Here is a 17,321-nt window from a genome sequence, read left to right as displayed (position 1 = left end):
GATCTGAGAAGTTGGCTGCTGCATGCTAAAGCCAAGAGGCAGGTTTCTGTCGGAAGAGGCACTCACCAGTCCCATCAACAGAGATCCTGAATTTTCTCTGAATGAGTTTTCAGGTTATGTTAAATCCATACATCCCCTCTCACAAATGCTATTTTCCTTAGTTCTGTTGTGCTGGTGATTTTTATGCAGTATGACCAGTCGTGTAGTGGAGGGTATATGGAGGTATACGGAGTAGACCCACTTCTTTATCTATGGACCCACAGTACAGGTATATCCACTTCTTTAACCACCACTAATGTAAAAACTGTAAAATTTCTGCTTCAGTATACCCACATCTTTAATCAGAGTATACCCACATCTTTAATCAGAGTATAGCCACATCTTTAGTCAGAGTATACCCACATCTTTAGTCAGAGTATACCCATGTCTTTAGTCACCACTACACCCCTGAGTATGACCGACATGTCCTTGGTTGGCTGCTACATATACAGGCTACAGGTTACAGGCTACATATGATGTCGTTTGAGAACACAAAGGCATCCCAGCGTGCACCTGCTGTGTCCACTGCTGGCTGTGGTGATAGATTGCCTTGCCTTGTAGTCTAACAATGGGCTTGATTGACCACAGAGCGGCTCAGACAGTCCTCTCCTGTTCCGCTGGATGGGAGGGGGTGTGGGGCAGAGGAGGGGAGGAGGAGGGGAGGAGGCGGGGAGGAGGAGGGGAGGGGGAAGGGAGGAGCAGCGTGCGGCGACGCTTCCCTCCACTGCCCTGGCACCGGCGATGGATCTGTCATCGGGGTGGCGCCTGCTGCACGGTCCGAGAGGCACAGCGCCCGCTGACGGGAATTACCAGCGAAGTCCGTTATCTCCCAGATCTTTCCATCCCGTTAGGTTACAATGATTGGCCATGCGAGCGCTTTAGCCCCACTCCAGGGACGTGAGGAGAGCTGTAATTCTTTTTCTTTCTTTTTTTTTTTTAACTCCGTGAGAGATGAACATGTGTCCAACTACTCCAAAAGGCCTGTCTGCTGATGGAACAGGACCTGGGTGGGAAGTTTTCAAATTGCAGCTTTTTTTTTTTTTTTGATTTCATGGGATATTCCTTTTTTTTTAAAGATATTAAGGCATTTGTGCTTTATTAGGGATAGGACAGTGTAGGTGAAAGACAGAGAGAAAGAGGGGAAGACAGGGCGTGGGCCGGATTCGAACCCACGCTGCTGCAGAAAGGACTAGCCTTTACATGGTAAGCACCCCAGCCCATTGAGCTACCGGGGCGCCCCATTCCTTTTATTTTGCAAATACCTCATCAGAGCAATTTCAGTTTATCCACTTCAGATTATGTAATGTCCTGCAATTACATCCTCACAATGTGTCATAGTTCTCCAGGAGGGGCTGAAGGTATTGTTAGTGGAAACCAACGGTTTAGAGGATAGAAATGGAATATGGAGGGGAGAGAGAGTGCTGGGAAGGGGAGGAGGGTTGCTGTACAGTATGTGTGCATCCACTTTGCTGTCCATACGTGCATGGGTCAGCCTGGGTTGGTTTCAACTTCTAACAGTTTGGATTGTTTGTGCAGTTGCTGTCCCTTCATGGCAAACTTGGGCAGAAAGGATACAGTAGACTAGAGTCAAAACTGATTCTTTATCGGGAAACCCGGCCAATGAAAGTTGTCAAGCTCCATGTTTTAGTCTATGGCAATGAACAGGGAATTCAACTTTTCATCAAACTGACACAAACATATTTTATACCACTATCCACTATCAAGCGATCTAAGGGGATACAATCTATAGAAAAAACTGTCTGTGGTGTACAAGTGGCTGTTTACTTTTCTTTTATGCGTCAGTTCTGTAATTGATTATCTTATCAGCTGTAGCCAGAATGTTATTGGGTCCGAAGTGACCCAATACGGTTCTAAAGTCTCGGCTACAACCCGCTTAAATGTGGCTTCTATAATGATAATGAAATTATATTAGCTCTGCACACATATATAAATAAGCACTGCTTATCTTTAATTCACTAATCAATATGTTATACCATTTCCCTTTTTTCCTATTTGGAGAATTGAAGAGTGAGGATTCGCTTTAGGGATCCATGAAAGATGGTATGGACCGATCAGGGTCCTTATCAACTCCCCATGCAGTGAATTACAGTACTTCAAGAGCCCAGGAGATTTCAGCCTTATTGATTTTCAGAATTACAATTATATCTCTGACTCTTTCTAACCACGGTGGAGAGGGAAAACAAGAAACATGCCTGTAAGAGGTTTCTGTGGAAAGGCCGGGAAGGCTTAGGACGACAGCTGTCAATCACCCGTCAGCGAGATAAAACTCATCCTTTTTGGTGCTCTGCTATGGAGGAGAACAGCGAGGAGGCCTTCTCCATCCCCCTCTCTTATCTCTCTTTCTCATTTACTCTTGCCTTCTCTATCTCCTCGTGTGGCTATCTGTCTCTCTCTCCACTACACGAACAGGGCAGCTCGCTCGTGGAATCACATGAATAAGTGTTCTTTTTTAAATTGACCCCGGACTCCTAATGCAAGCGTGCAGAACGGAATAAGAAGTACTGCAGGTTATCGTTTGCCATTTCTCTCCCTGTGTTTCACTTATCACTGCACCTGCTCATGTTTATACTTAAAGCTGTGGAAATAAATTCCATCACATTGTACTGGACAAATATAGCTGAGTAAACATCCATGCTGTTCTGTTCAGCGGGGGCGCTTCGCTCCTGTACATGCCAAATAAAAAACAAACAAACCGGAATGCCAAGGTTCTTGATAAAGGGGACAATAATTGAAAGACTGAGGAGAGTAGACAAGCGGATGCTCTTGTTTTGTGTTGAAGAGGTTCTAGAAGTTTGAGATCGAAGCTGCCTGTCTCTCATTTCTCCCACTCTTTCTCTCTCTCTCTCTCTCTCTCTCTCTCTCTCCCTCTCTCTCTCTGTTTCACCCCCCCCCCCCCCCCTTTCCCGTTCCTTTTTCTCCCTGTGTATGCCGGAGCATTTATCAAATCAATTACTGCTGATGGGAGTTCCTCTAACAGGTAGTGAGGTGTCTCAGTACTGATTCATCCTGTCACTGTGATGGATTTGCTCTGTTCTCCCAGCGCCGGGCCTGCAGCTCCAGGAGAGCACAGGCGATCTGTCAGGCCTCACAAGCCATTACTTCAAACATTACCCGGCCTAGCAGCCACTGTTTCACGGGGGCACAACCAGGTGCACATGATCCCTTTAAGATGATTTTGTGAGTGTGTGTGCATGTGTGTGTGTGTGTGTGGAGGAGGAGGAAGGCGCTTGCAAGCACGTGCGTGTGTGTGTCTGTGTGTTGGAGACAACAAAAGATGTGTGAAATGGAGGATGTACTATATAATACTGTAGTAGTGCTCACGAGAAATGGTGGACAGTCATGACTCTACTAGTCATGAGCAATCGACTTTCAAAGGTTGGAAGTTGTGAGCATTCAATCCTGTTCAAAAGCAGGTACTGTATACAGTAGCTCACCAAAAAGCAAAGCACCATTGCAGAAAAGTGTAACCCAGTGCCACTTATCTCTCTACAATATCACTATATCATAGACTCAGCTGAAATTTAAAAACTATTTGGCTGAATGTCTCAAGTTAATGGCTCGGACAATAAAGCGATTCCAAAACGGCCCCATGAGTTAATTAAATTAAATGTGTTTGCTGCAGCAGACTTTTAGTGGTCAGCATAAAAGTATCTAAGTAGTTTGAAATAAAAAGGGGGAAGTATTGGAGAGAAATGGGAGAGTGTGTGCCTTCCCTCCTCAGTGACTAAAATACTGAGCTCTGAGTCTCATTGTGATGAGTGACAGGAGAGAAATGTACGACCAAATGAACTGCCAGCTTCTCAGAGACGGAGAAATCTCTTAACATGCGCCGGGCGCAACTTCTCTCTTCACAAGCGGCCCCCAGTGTCATGGCTAACTGTTAGCATAAATATCTGCCTGAATCTCAGAGCGTATGGTGTCATCATCAAGACATGACGCACTGTTATGACTCTAATGGATTTCAGCCCTCGAGTGACTCCTGACAAAAATATGATGCATATTCTTTGTTTTACAAAATGATCATTATCCTTGGGATTAAATACACTGTGTGTGTCTCATTCATCATTCAGCCAAATTCTGCTGGTGTATCTACAGTACTGACATGAAAGGAGTTTTGTATGTCAGCTCCGGTTCTTCTTTTTTATACTGTATGTCATTAGTCTGTGCAGAGTTGCATTACACCAATGGGAGAGCATGTCTCATGCTCTGAAGTAGGCATGTACCAGCTGTGGGTGGAGAGGAGTAGGAGGAACGGAGGAATTAAATTGCTTCAGTAATCCCCCCCCTTTTTTTTCCTTTTTTTTTTTTTTAAATAGCTCCATGCTCCAATTCTTTAGTGGAACCCTAATGGATGGACTAAAATGGGCAGCTTTCACTTATCAGGGGGAAATGCCGTCAATATACTGAAGTTACTGTTGAAAATGTATCACAAACATATCCACCAATGATCCAGTTACAGTATAGAGAAGGCTGCAGACTCAAAAACGATGGGTCTGGATTTAAGTATACAGTATGTGTGTATGTGTGTGTGTGTAAATGTGCCGTCACTCTGGCAGGATAAGCAGGTGAGAGACCAAGGAATCTAAAAAGTTCTTTTTTGATTCCTTGTGAGAGACCAGGAAGGCTATCCACCGCTGGTGCCCTGACTCAGTCACTAGATCCAGGCTCATCATAACAGTCATGCGGCTTTCTGTGGCTCAGTGGTAGAGCGGGTCGTCCACTGATCGTAGGGTCGGCAGTTTGAATCCCGCCGCCTCCTCCTTCCATGTGTCCTTGGGCAAGACACTGAACCCCAAATTGCTCCCAATGACCAGGCTAGCACCTTGCATGGCAGCTGCCGCCATTGGTGTGTGAATGTATGGGTGAATGAGAGGCCACTGTAAAGCGCTTTGGATAAAAGTGCTAAGTGCAGTCCATTTTTCATGCATTAATTGTGCACATTGGGACCCAACTCCATGACCAAATCTCTGAGTCAGGGATCTGTGAGTCAGGGATGAAGTTATCAAGTTATTCACCACTTCTGCCATGAGGGAGGGGAGAACTGGGCAAACCTGCATCTATGATACAGAAATTCGGTGCAGAAAATATCATTCCATCCCAGAGAAATAATACTGGGAGTTGACCCGCCCTTTTTGGTTGTAAGGGAGCCAACGCAGTAGCCACATCATTTAAGGTTAAATCTAGCATTTTAAATCCACTTTTATTTTTTGAATGCTGCTCAGCTTTGCCTTGTGCTATAAGTCATTTTGAATTGAATCTATTTCTCCCCTCACGCCATGTATCAGGCAGGGCGGCGCCAAGCTGCTGCACGCATATCGGCCAGTCAGCACTGCACGCTATCTGTGGCTGAGCACTATTGTGGTGCATTATGTGAATCCTCTATTTACACTGGAAGGACAGCCTCTAATAATACCGGCGGCTGGAACGGGTGTAAGATTCCCCGAGGCCTGGACTGGTGGGGTGGGGAGATTGGGCTACTGGAGAGATGACGGCACAGAAACACAAAACAGAAACACAACGACAGCACAACAGCACATCCACTCTTCCTTTGTCCAACTCTCAGAGGACTCAAGTAATATAAAAAAAAAATCTGCTCTCTTACACGTCTGGCTAATTACTTGATGTGCATTAATGTTGGGCTAATGCCCTCACTGCTTGGTGTAGCATGAGATTAAGCCCTGTACCCCCCCATCAGTGGAGAAATGTCTGTGGCGCTGTCCCTGGTGATTAATGGTGCACAGAGAGTCGGGCTGAAAGGCAAACTGTGAGGACAATGGGGATTTTAAATGGACGTGACTTCTATAAAGGTTCTGTCCCACTACCAGACAATAGCCGAGGTCTCGGCTTAGACAAAGCTGACCTGGACGCCTTTGTTCAAGTTTCAGTGGCTGTTTTTGTACTGGGAGCTGTATGTAATTGGTAAATCCTGAGACATCTACAGTCTTACAAAGTAGTATTGGTATAAGTCGTCTTTGCTCCACTCAAGGTTGTGGCTCTTTGGTTGAGGTCTGGCACCCTGTGGAGGGTCGCTAATCAAGTGAAGGTCTAAAGGGATCATCAACACTTGACACTAATGCATGCACCATAAAACTGTATCCAGAGATATTCCCATTATACCATTATTCACCTCTGTCTTTCGTAACAAGGACAGCAGACGTCTACATCTTTATTTCCATAGCGTTCCCCTCTGGGTTCTGTCAAGCCACTGGAAGTACATTGTTGTCACGGTGACAGCCCACCTGAGTCCCGGCAGCCTCTCCTGTGGCTTGGACACACTCTTGTGGTCGTCACGGGAGACGGAGCTGGGGTGTCCATCTGGATGTCTCACAGCTCCTTGTGGAGGGACGGCTGATTTGAGACAGGTTCTGTATCTAGTGGGGATGTAACTATATTCTTTGTTTCACAAAATGTTCATTATCATTAGCCTTGGGACTAAATAAACTGTGTCTCATTCATCATTCAGCCAAATTCTGCTGGTGTATCCATCCACTGACATGAAAGGAGTTCTGTATGTCTCTAGTTCTTCTTTTTTATGTCATTAGTCTGTGCAGAGTTGCATTACACCAATGGGAGAGCAGTTACATACAGTTATGCAGTTACACAGTAACATTTGTCAGGCACTCATCCAGTTGAGAGCCATTCCCTAGCATTGCAGCTAGAAATCTGATTGGAAATTAAAAGAGAGCTACAGTAAGTCCTGAGGTGCGGATAAGGATATAGACTTTGACGCGCGAGAACATGGCAGACCATGCAGAACACCATGTTCATGTTTAAACCCTCCGGTCTCCGGCCTCAGACATGACACAGGCCTTTGATTTTCCCATTAGTGAGCAAAGAAGGCTTAGAACCCAGGTCTACCTGGTTTACCGTGTTCAAATGAGCTCAGGAGATGGGAGTCACACGCGGCCAGTCGGGCCTTGTCAGGCTTAACATCTCTCCCCCTCCTCCGCACCCCCCCCCTCCTCCTCCTCCTCCCGGCGCCTCCTTCTCCTCTCCTCACCTAACACACGGGCCTCAAAGGGCCTGATAAGAGCTAATCTGAGGTTAGCTGCTGTTCGCTTAAGGCTGAGTTTACTTAAGATTCCGCTCTAATGTCTCGGTTCTGGCCCCCTTGGAGACTGCTCCAGCGGCAGCTCTAAGATGCAAGCTGCTGCTCGGCAGTCTATTTCACTGAGATGGAAATTAGCTTCACTATAGTGCTGTTTAAGCAGCGCAGCCAGCCAACATGCCTGGAATGGAAAAGCAATTGGGCAGAATTTAATTGGAACAGCGATAAGGATGAATTTCTCAGGTTCCGTTGCATGGATTTCATTTAAATGTTTTGGGAATCATGCTCTCTTTTTTGATGGCTTCTGAGAACAAATGTATGAGTTTGTCTCATAATTTGGGGGATTATTGAATAATTTCTTGTGATTCTTGTGAGAGTTATTTCTCCACAGCTCCTAGGTATCAATAGAGTTACAGTAGTAGTGATGATAATGCTGTAGTGTTTGATACCGATGCTCACAAGTTTAAATGGTGAAACACAAGCAGTATACTGTACTGTACTGTATATCCACCACAAGCAGTATACTGTACATCCACCTGTGTAGATTCCCTCACTACATTACTACATTCCCTCACTCTTTTCTGGTGTGTTTGTGATCCCTTTAGCATTAACGTCCAGTCAATGTGCCCAAGGCCGCGGATATCGACACCTTTCTCTTTTTCTTCATCCCTGCCTCTCTCTCTCTCTCTCTCTCTCTCGTCTGGTGACACCTTGTGACCTGGAAATCAATGCACGACAGTATCAAACTAAAAGCCATTTATAAAATGCAATTACAGATAGCCAATAGCTAGGAGTAAAGGAATTCTGCAACTACATCTTTTTGCTCAGTTGAGTTATTTGTGTCCTCAACCACTAAATCATATTGATTAAAACTTGTCATGAATGTGAGATGAGGTCCTCTGGGGTCATTGGAAGCAGAAATGGCAGTTTATTGGATTATGGGTTTAATTTGATCCTGAAGAGCGACCGTGCATAGTAATGTAGGCCAACATGCAGATTGTTCTTTCTGTACCTGACTTCTGATCTCTCTCTCTCTCCCCCCCTCCCTGTCTCTTTCTCTCTGTCTCTCTCAATGGCATTCTCTGTTTAGAAGAGAATGGCCAGCTGGTACAATTGTTTTCCGTCTGGTTATCTGAGTAGGCTTTTTCTGTTTGGACTATGAATGATACTATTTCTGCTAGAGCTCTGGTAGGATGGGGTGGGGTTGAGTTTCAGTCTAACAAAAGGCACTTGAGAACTACACCACAGTTTACTGGCTGAGTAAATCCAACCATTAGTTTAATCCTTCTCCTAACCTGAATGTACAGCATATAATCAAGCAAATACAGCTTTAACCTTACCCGATGCACCCGATGGTTTGTTCCACTCAACCATCTGGGAAGGTTTAGCTGGAAACGGAAAAGGGCAGGCACTTTCAAAACTACTAGGCAGGTGATTGGATGGAACATCTGACTATCACCATGTATCACGGGTAAATCAAATTCTTACTGAAGCCAGTCAGGAGAAGAACGAAAACATATTTTCCACCGAAAAAAGCCTTCAGTGCCGTTCTTTACTCTTCTTTCAATAAAGAAATACTCTCCAGTTCAGATTACGGCCGACAATGGATTAAACATATGAATAATTGAATAATCACAACTATAGGCTGTGATTAATCATGATTAATTGCACATATTGCAGTGATGTCTTTCCACGGAAGCAAGTGGCAAAAAAAGAGAAAACTCTGATTCCTCTAACAAGCCCTGGCTCCAGCCCCTGAATCTGAATGTAAGGCTACTAATTTGTCATGCATTTCTTTATTCTAACACCACACAAAGGCTATTTCATTTCCCCCCCAAAATACAAGTAAATACTATTATTTTAATAGTATTAATTTTACTATTAAAATAATAGTATTTACTTGTATTTTGGGGGGGAGATGAAATAGCCTATGTGTGGAAATGCATGACAAATTAATAGCCTTACATTCAGATTCAGGGGCTGGAGCCAGGGCTTGTTAGAGGAATCAGAGTTTTCTCTTTTTTTGCCACTTGCTTCCGTGGAAAGACATCACTGCAATATGTGCAAACAACTGGTTTTATCTAAACTTCCATCTGTAAGCTTTTTGAAACAAAATTCACCATGCTCAATGTGAATGTCTGTTAGTGTTGAATGTCCAGTATGAAACCAACTTTACCTCAGACCGTCGTGTTATCTCAGTGCAACCCATTCAGCAAGTGTTTACATAAGTGTTAACCTGGCTGAATTACTGCATGTGAAACCTAGATTTCTCGGCTGCGCCTCGTGCCTATGACCGCAGCACACCCCGTGGTGTATTGGCCATATACCACACCCTCTCATGAGATATTGCTTCAGTATAGCAGCATCTACGCTAACCTTTTTAGAAGCTGCCATTGTTGTTTTAGAACAAACAGTTGCTTCTCACTTCTTGCTAGCCCAGCATACAGATAGCTGCTAGTATTTCCTCAAAGAACGCTGATTGGCTAGTTCGTTTTCACGTTTAGTGTTATGACCGCTTAGCACAAACAGATCTCTATTGAGCTATGCCAGACTGATTGAGTGGAGTGAAACAATGTGAGCTATTTGTAATATTTTTTTGCAATTCTCATGACAAAATCTTTCAAATGTTCCGGGAAATCACAAATCACATTCTGCACCTTTAATACTCTAAATACACTACAATAAGACCATAAGGTGTCATTTAATGTTAATCATGGGACTAATTGCATTGAATATCGCTCTCTATACTGTTCATGACAGAATCAATTGTTCATTTACATTTACTTAATGAAATAAATTTTGATACGTGTGTTTGCATAATTTGGTTTAAGCATGATTACATGAGTCATTGCTTGTTTTTCTGTAACAGGAGGCGTCGCTTAAATAGATCATTATAAATGATGAAGCTAATCAACACACATTATGCGCCATACAGTATATCAGAGTAAGGGCTTCATATTTGTACAGTGAAGTATCCAGTGTGATTATGAACTCCTTTATAAAACATCCCTTACTCGGAGGATGAAGGCTGCTAAGGTGCAGAAGTGGGTACTCTATAAGTAGCCCTGGAGGAAATGGGGGAGTTTTTTGGGGGAGGGGGTAGGGGGGTTTGTTACTTTACAAACTGGAAATCTCATTAAGTGTGACACTGAAGATTAGCTGAGAGGGACCAAAGTGGAAAGAGAATGAATTCACAAAGGGCTAGGAGGACATCTTGGATTTGTTTGCCATTATTAATTTACCATCAACACGGCTGGGAGGAAAGCTTAGAGCCGCTGATCAGAAGACCCCCGGATATGACAGGCGAACAGGTGCCCTTTTTTCCCTCCAAACACTCCCCCCCCCCCCATCCCCCTCAGGGCTTAATTGGGGTGAGTTGTGCTTTCGGGCCATCTGCATGCTGACAAAATAAAGGCGGCTTTGATTTATGGAGCCTCGAGACATATTAGCCTCGAGATTTCAACAACAAACTTCCCCACTCTGTGTCTGGGTAGGCTCATAGAAACCTATATGCAGCCCAGCAGTAGCAGGTCACATCATTTCACTCTTCACATATGGCATTCTACACCAGGCACAGGCTGATGTCTCTTCCAAATGCACAGTCAATGATAATGATGAAAGCGTTTGCTATAAGGAATTCTCATTTTATTATTGTTAGGGCGTGAGTCCTTATCTGATTTGAATAAGAAATGAGAGAGCGTAAAACGTTAACACACATGTGTTGATACATTGTGTCTGACCATTTTTCATCCCACTGCTACAATGACATGAAATCAGTTATTTTCTTCCAAAAGGAACATATTGTGAGGATTTCACCAATGAGAAATGGGGGCTTTTTGCAAGTCATTTATCATCTGTGGAAAATACATTTTGCATTTTGAAGTAGGTTGAATATTGTGTAAAGGAATTAAGAGCAGGGCTCTATCCAGTCAAAATGTATATGTATACTCTATGTTGTGATATTTGACTTAACCATGAGCTGAAACAACAACTACTTACTTGAGAGCACTGTAGTGAGCTTGACAATATTTCCCAGTTGCAGTTTTCTTATCTGTCGCATTATCCACTTACCAATGGAACAAGGAGCCTATGATCATTTTACACACACAGACACACACGCACACACACGCGCGCACAAGCGCGCACACACACGCACAGCATGGGCCAGCACAGACATAAGCACGCACATTCACTCAGGGTAAGAAAGCCTGCTTTAATGATGCGTCTAACAGCCTTCTTACAAGGCCATTAGGCAGTTCTAGTGCATGGTCACAATGGGATATTCCAGTGCCACTTAACAGCTGTCTAGCTCTCTGCAGGCTCGGCTTACATTCAAGCACCAATGGTCCGGCCCAAGTTCAGGGCCTAGTCATGTCGCTAATGTTTCTGTTTCTCACTCTGAATGTGTTGTGATACGCTGTGGTATGAAAAAAACAACGACGACACGGCTCTGAAAGAACTTAAGTTTGCAGCGACAAGATGAAACATTGAGGTGTTGTAGCCTTGAGTATGTTTTTTTCTTTTCCGACCACATCTTACAGAACTCTGTATGTCTTCATTATGTGTCTGTACACTGTTTTGTACAGTAGAAGCTGTCTTGCGAGGGGGGCTGCCGAGTAAAAGGAGTACGCACTAAAGCCGCTCGATTCATTATACTCTTTGAGGACTCTGTACTCCCCTGGAGATGCTTCACTCAATTAGAGGTTAACTGCCTGAATGTCCAGGGTCACCCTTCCACAGTCCTGCCGCTCCTCAGTCTTTTCTCTCTCTCTCTCTCTCTCTCTCTCTCCTTCTCTGTCTCTCTCTCTGCTCAAGAGCTTTCATAAGACTTCTTTCATACCATCCATTATGCCTAGGCCGTCATTCTTCTGACGATGCTGTGTTGGAGCCAGTCTCTTGGACTTCTTTCCTTTGCCATGGATCTGATTGGAAGTTTTGAAAGAAGCTGAAGACAAAGTGTGGAGCTTTGAGATCTCGTCTCCAATATTGTTTAGTCCCCTGTTTTATACTGCCCTAGCTCCATGAAGATTAATACCCTTGCTTATTTTCAGAATGTTTGGAATCAGAACTCAGACGTTTTTTTCATTATTATGTCATGTAATGACAAAGTGTAATTTGTGATATTGAATATGCTAATTTTTAATAGACAGAGAAATAAGGCAGCAGGACCTGCACAGCCACATGAGTCAGCGGTAAAGGCTACAGTATTTTCATTGGTAGAGAGGATGTTGTATTCCAGAAATTGAAATAAGTGTCAAAGCTCAAACTCTGTAGTTAATGGACTTATTGACGTGCGGTAAAACTTTACAACCAATTAACACTCAGACGTGCGGCAGCAAATAACGTAATTTCATTTTCTAAATTACAGTAATCGTGTTGATGATAATGTCATTAGATTCACTCTCATCAGAATATGACTTCTATAATCATGCTACGGTAGACTGGAATGACTCATGGCGGGTGTATCTTCACCACCTGGCAGCAAAGTGAAGCTGTTTTCTATTAGGCCAAACAGAAGCCCTCCCTGGGTAATGTTTGAGAGGACTTCTGTCAGTAGTGATGACTCCTCCCTCCGAGCAGGGCTCTGATGGCTATCAGAGAGCATACAGCACAGGAATGCTTAAGCCAACATGAGAGACAGTCAGACTGTGACTGGTGCACTGCTGTGAAACGTCCTGTCAAAAAAACACAAAAACTCCCCACGTGGAGATTGAAGAACAACTGAGGAGCACAGCGAAGTGAAACAGCTTTATGCCATGGAGAGAAAAGAGGGGGGGGGGGGGGTAGAGAGAGCACAAGGAGGATAGAGTGGAAGTGAGATCGAGGTAGTAGAAAGAAAGCGAGGGAGACAGAGAGAGATGGAGAGAGAGATGGAGAGAGGGAGATGGAGAGAGAGAGACGAAGAGAGAGAGAATGGCAGAGATTACATTAAAAATAACACATTGCTTGTAGTGTTATGTTGTGATACGACTTACAATGCTCACACACACACACACACACACACACACGCACACACACACACACACACACACACACACACACACACACACACACACACACACACACACACACAGAGTGTGTGCCGCTCCTTGACCAGCTTCCTTCCTGGGCCGGGGGAGTCCAGCTGTCAGAGTCTGGCCTGCAGTCAGCTGCGAGGGCCATGCCGGCCAGAGAGCTGGCCGTGTTCACCAGATGCACCATCCCCCTCAGGTGGACACTGCATCTGGCAGCACCAGGCTCCAGCAAACACTCTGGCCCGCAGCCCAAAAACATGGACAGCACATGGAGTCTGAAAGCTGCATAATATAAACATGTCCGTATACACTGACCGGGAACATCGGCCGTTGTCGCCCGCTTCTTCACCCAGGGGAATATAGACAAACAAGTGGCCATATACCCATAGTTGTTGGTGCAAAATCACAAATACAAGCATTACCTGCGAGTAGTCTAATGCCAGATCGTTCTAGAATGTTCTTGTATGATAATTGTATTGTATTGTATTTTACCTCTACAAAAAGAGACATTATCTGTATCATAACACATTTATGGTTATGTGTATTGATTTATTTTCTTCCATAAACTATGCATGCCAGACAGGCATGTTCCCCCCACAACTTCGCCGGACACCCTTGCGCTGACGTGCTGTGAGGCAATTCAGTCCGAAGGGCCGAATGATTGGTAGCGAAACCTTATTTTCTATGTATCGATCCCTGGGGCCAGTCCACAAAATGCAAAAACCTCAGCAAGACGGATCTACTGTCACGTCTTACACTAGAAAATCAGGCAGTCAATGTCACGTTGCTGTGCCAGGCCCTGTATGGACCTAATTCCACTCATCTGGGCTAAATGGAGAAAACCCAGGGGTTCATCAATCATCAATTCAAGGAGCACTCTGTAGTTAATAGTCTGGTCTTTACTCTCTGAATAACTACCGGCATTTATCTGTGTGTGCGCCAGTGGAAATCCCCTCAATGTGACAGAGAGGAAGGTGCTAGGCAGAGATTAGAACAAAGTGTTATACTCTGATCCCTGTGTATCTCATTTTAATTCCCGAAGGGGCGCTGTCTGCTAACATGGGATGAAATTGGAAGCTTGAAATTGAAGCTTGCGGAATGATTGGTTATATCCAACCCCCCCTCAGAATCCATTCGATCAGTCTATCTTGCGGAAAGCTGCACACTTGAGTGTGAAGTCAATATTTCCTGAATGTCTAATATTAACAGTATCTGCTGATGCGTCTCCTCGTGAGTTTCAGAAATGGATTTGTCCCCTAACATGATTTGAACACTTATTAACGACACATATCAATGAAATGTATCTATTCTCTCTATTCCAGGTTACAAGTGCCCATGCCTCCAAGTCGGACATCCTCAAGTCGGGGAGCCCCAAGTCTACTTTAAAACACATATGGACAGAAAGCAGTAAGGACTTGTCCATCAGTCGGCTGCTGTCACAGACTCTGCATGGCAAAGAGAACAGCACAGCTCTGGACCTGCGCTACGACACCCCGGAGCCCTACTCTGAGCAGGACCTGTGGGATTGGCTGAGGAACTCCACGGACCTGCAGGACTCCCGGCCCAGGGCCAAGCGACGGCCCATGGTCAAGACGGGCAAGTTCAAGAAGATGTTCGGCTGGGGGGACTTCCACTCTAACATCAAAACGGTGAAGCTCAACCTGCTCATCACGGGGAAGATCGTGGACCATGGCAACGGCACCTTCAGCGTCTACTTCCGCCACAACTCCACGGGCCAGGGCAACGTGTCCGTCAGCCTGGTCCCGCCCACCAAGATTGTGGAGTTCGACGTGGCCGCGCAACAGTCGGTCATCGACGCCAAGGACTCAAAGTCCTTCAACTGCCGCATCGAGTACGAGAAGGTGGAGAAGGGTGCCAGGAATACACACTGCAACTTCGACCCGTCCAAGAACTGCTACCAGGAGCAGACCCAGAGCCATGTGTCCTGGCTGTGCTCCAAGCCCTTCAAAGTGATCTGCATCTACATCTCCTTCTACAGCACTGACTACAAGCTGGTGCAGAAAGTGTGCCCGGACTACAACTACCATAGTGACACTCCCTACTTCCCCTCCGGCTGATACGGCCAACAGCATCATCATGTGATGGACAAAAGAGGCACAGAGTGGGGTTCTTTTCCCACTAGAGAAGTTATATGTTAACTGTACTGTCCTGGCTATGTCCATAAAAGAATGTCAGCCATTGAAATTATTGATCATCTAATTATCGAATTCAGAACTTTGACAGACAGTACAATTCTCTGAAAAGTGAGGCTACATGGGGCTGTTATCATCATCATCATCATCATCATCATCATCATTTTCATAAATATAACTCAATGCTACAATATATAGTAATAATGATTTTGTTTGTATGTTTGTTCCGTAACTCAACATTTTCATACATTCACCATGTGTACATAGCAGGAGCTTCTAGGTCCATATAGAGACATTGATTTGTTTGCTTTTCCATCCTGTGCTTACTCTATTCTCTGCCCCAACTTGATTTCGATTTTCTCTTTTGGATCTATTTCATGTACAGAATGTTCACATGTGAAAACAAAAAGTACGGACCAAGGGAAGTTTGGTATGCCCCCTGCAGTACTCTTTCCACAGCAGTCAAATACTGCCTCCTCAGAAACATGAGTCCATCCCCTGTTTCCCGAAAGCCTTCAAGATCCCCGCACATTTTCCAAATCCCCAACCCTATACAGACAAGAGGAGATGAGGATGAGGGGGGATGTATATGTTCCAAACCCTACAGGTGAGGAGATGAGGATGTGGGTGTGTGTGTTCCAAACCCTAGACAGTGCTTTCAGAGGCTTTGTGAGTGGTGGGATTGAGCAGGCTTCTCCCGCTGGCATGTTTTACTTAAAGAATAAACACATTTAAAAAGTTCAGGAATGATGCTATCAATCCTCCGCTGTTTCTGGAGTGTTAAACTGTTAAAAAATCCTGGCTTGGATTGGTAGAGGGTCACAGCCTTAGTTTTAATATTCCAATGTGATTGGTTGGGGGGCTTGCTCATTCTCACTTACTATATAAAATGTAATGTAATGAATTCTATATCTTAGAGCCTAATTTGTATGAATGGTTTGTATTGTATATAGTTTATCCCAATGGTGCTTCTGTATAATGCCCCCATAAGATGTGTCCCCCCCCCCTCACCCCCCCCCCCCACATCTCCTCTCCTTCACACCATTTATGCTCATTCTTGGTTCCTTGAACCAAGAAGAAAATGATGTCGCTGATGTAGATGTGAACTTCATGAAAACAACAATCTTGTACAGATGCTGTAAAACTGTCTAAATATATTACAAGTACTCATCAACTGTATCACTACATTATCGTTCTGGGGAAGGTGGGGGTGGAGATGTACATAATGAATAAAAAAAAATACTGTAAGTTTTACTGGTTGAATGTTCTTTTGTGTGAGTTCTTTAAGTGTACAGTATGTCTTACTGCATGATACGTGTATTATTCATGAGAAACATGAACTAGAGTATTAGTTGATTGAAGTGATGAGGTTGAATTGCCAGGTAAAGACTTAAAGGACAGGTTTAGAATTTAGCATTATACAGTAAGCCATGTTATATGGTTATTTACGATCATATACAACGGCCGATATCAAAGTTTCGTCAAACGGTGCACTCTCGAGATATAGCCCGTGGCCACTAAGACACTCAATGGATCCATAGGTGCATGGACAAAATCCCTCAAAAACATCACAAACTCTTGTTGGACACCAGTGACCAGGTGAGTTTCCTGTCTTTGAAAACTAGAGTAGTTGTTGTTTTTGAGGGATTTTGTCTATACACCTATGGATCCACAGAGTGTGTTAGCAGCGACAGGCTATATTTGACGAAACTTTGATATCAACAAAACTTTTACGAAACTTTGATGTGTATATGATTGCAAACCTGTCCTATATGATCACATAATGGATATACATACTGTCATATGACTCAAATGTATACCAATGGGGCTCAAACCCCAGTCTCCATCTCACCAAGCCAGACTGATATAGCTTGACAAACAAAGCAGACACTATATCCATGACCTCTATTACCGAAGAGAGGCTAGCCTTGCCATGACAAAACACGAGCACATCCAATTCTCCTTCCTGAGTCCAAACCTAATTACTTCCTGGAGTTCCTCTGATCACATGCCATGTGTTACTGAGTAGATTCCCCTATAATCTAC

At 44.3% G+C, this 17,321-nt stretch overlaps 1 protein-coding gene across 1 annotated transcript in view; it reads left to right on the top strand.

Moving 5' to 3' along the window:
• Positions 1-15,200, top strand: part of nxph1 (neurexophilin 1) — a gene marked incomplete at its 3' end in the record, with an annotated part of 20,268 nt that extends 5,068 nt beyond the window's left edge. The window contains exon 2 of the mRNA XM_084454822.1: positions 14,445-15,200. Coding sequence (XP_084310948.1) covers positions 14,445-15,200 — 756 coding nt within the window. The remainder of the gene's footprint in view (positions 1-14,444) is intronic.
• Between the last annotated feature and the right edge of the window lie 2,121 nt (positions 15,201-17,321).

This window comes from Borostomias antarcticus (assembly GCF_949987555.1).
Source record: "Borostomias antarcticus genome assembly, chromosome: 21".
In the NCBI taxonomy this organism is placed as follows: Eukaryota; Metazoa; Chordata; class Actinopteri; order Stomiiformes; family Stomiidae; genus Borostomias; species Borostomias antarcticus.
The sequence above is the reverse complement of the archived record's forward strand: the minus strand, read 5'-3'. Positions and strand labels throughout refer to the sequence as shown.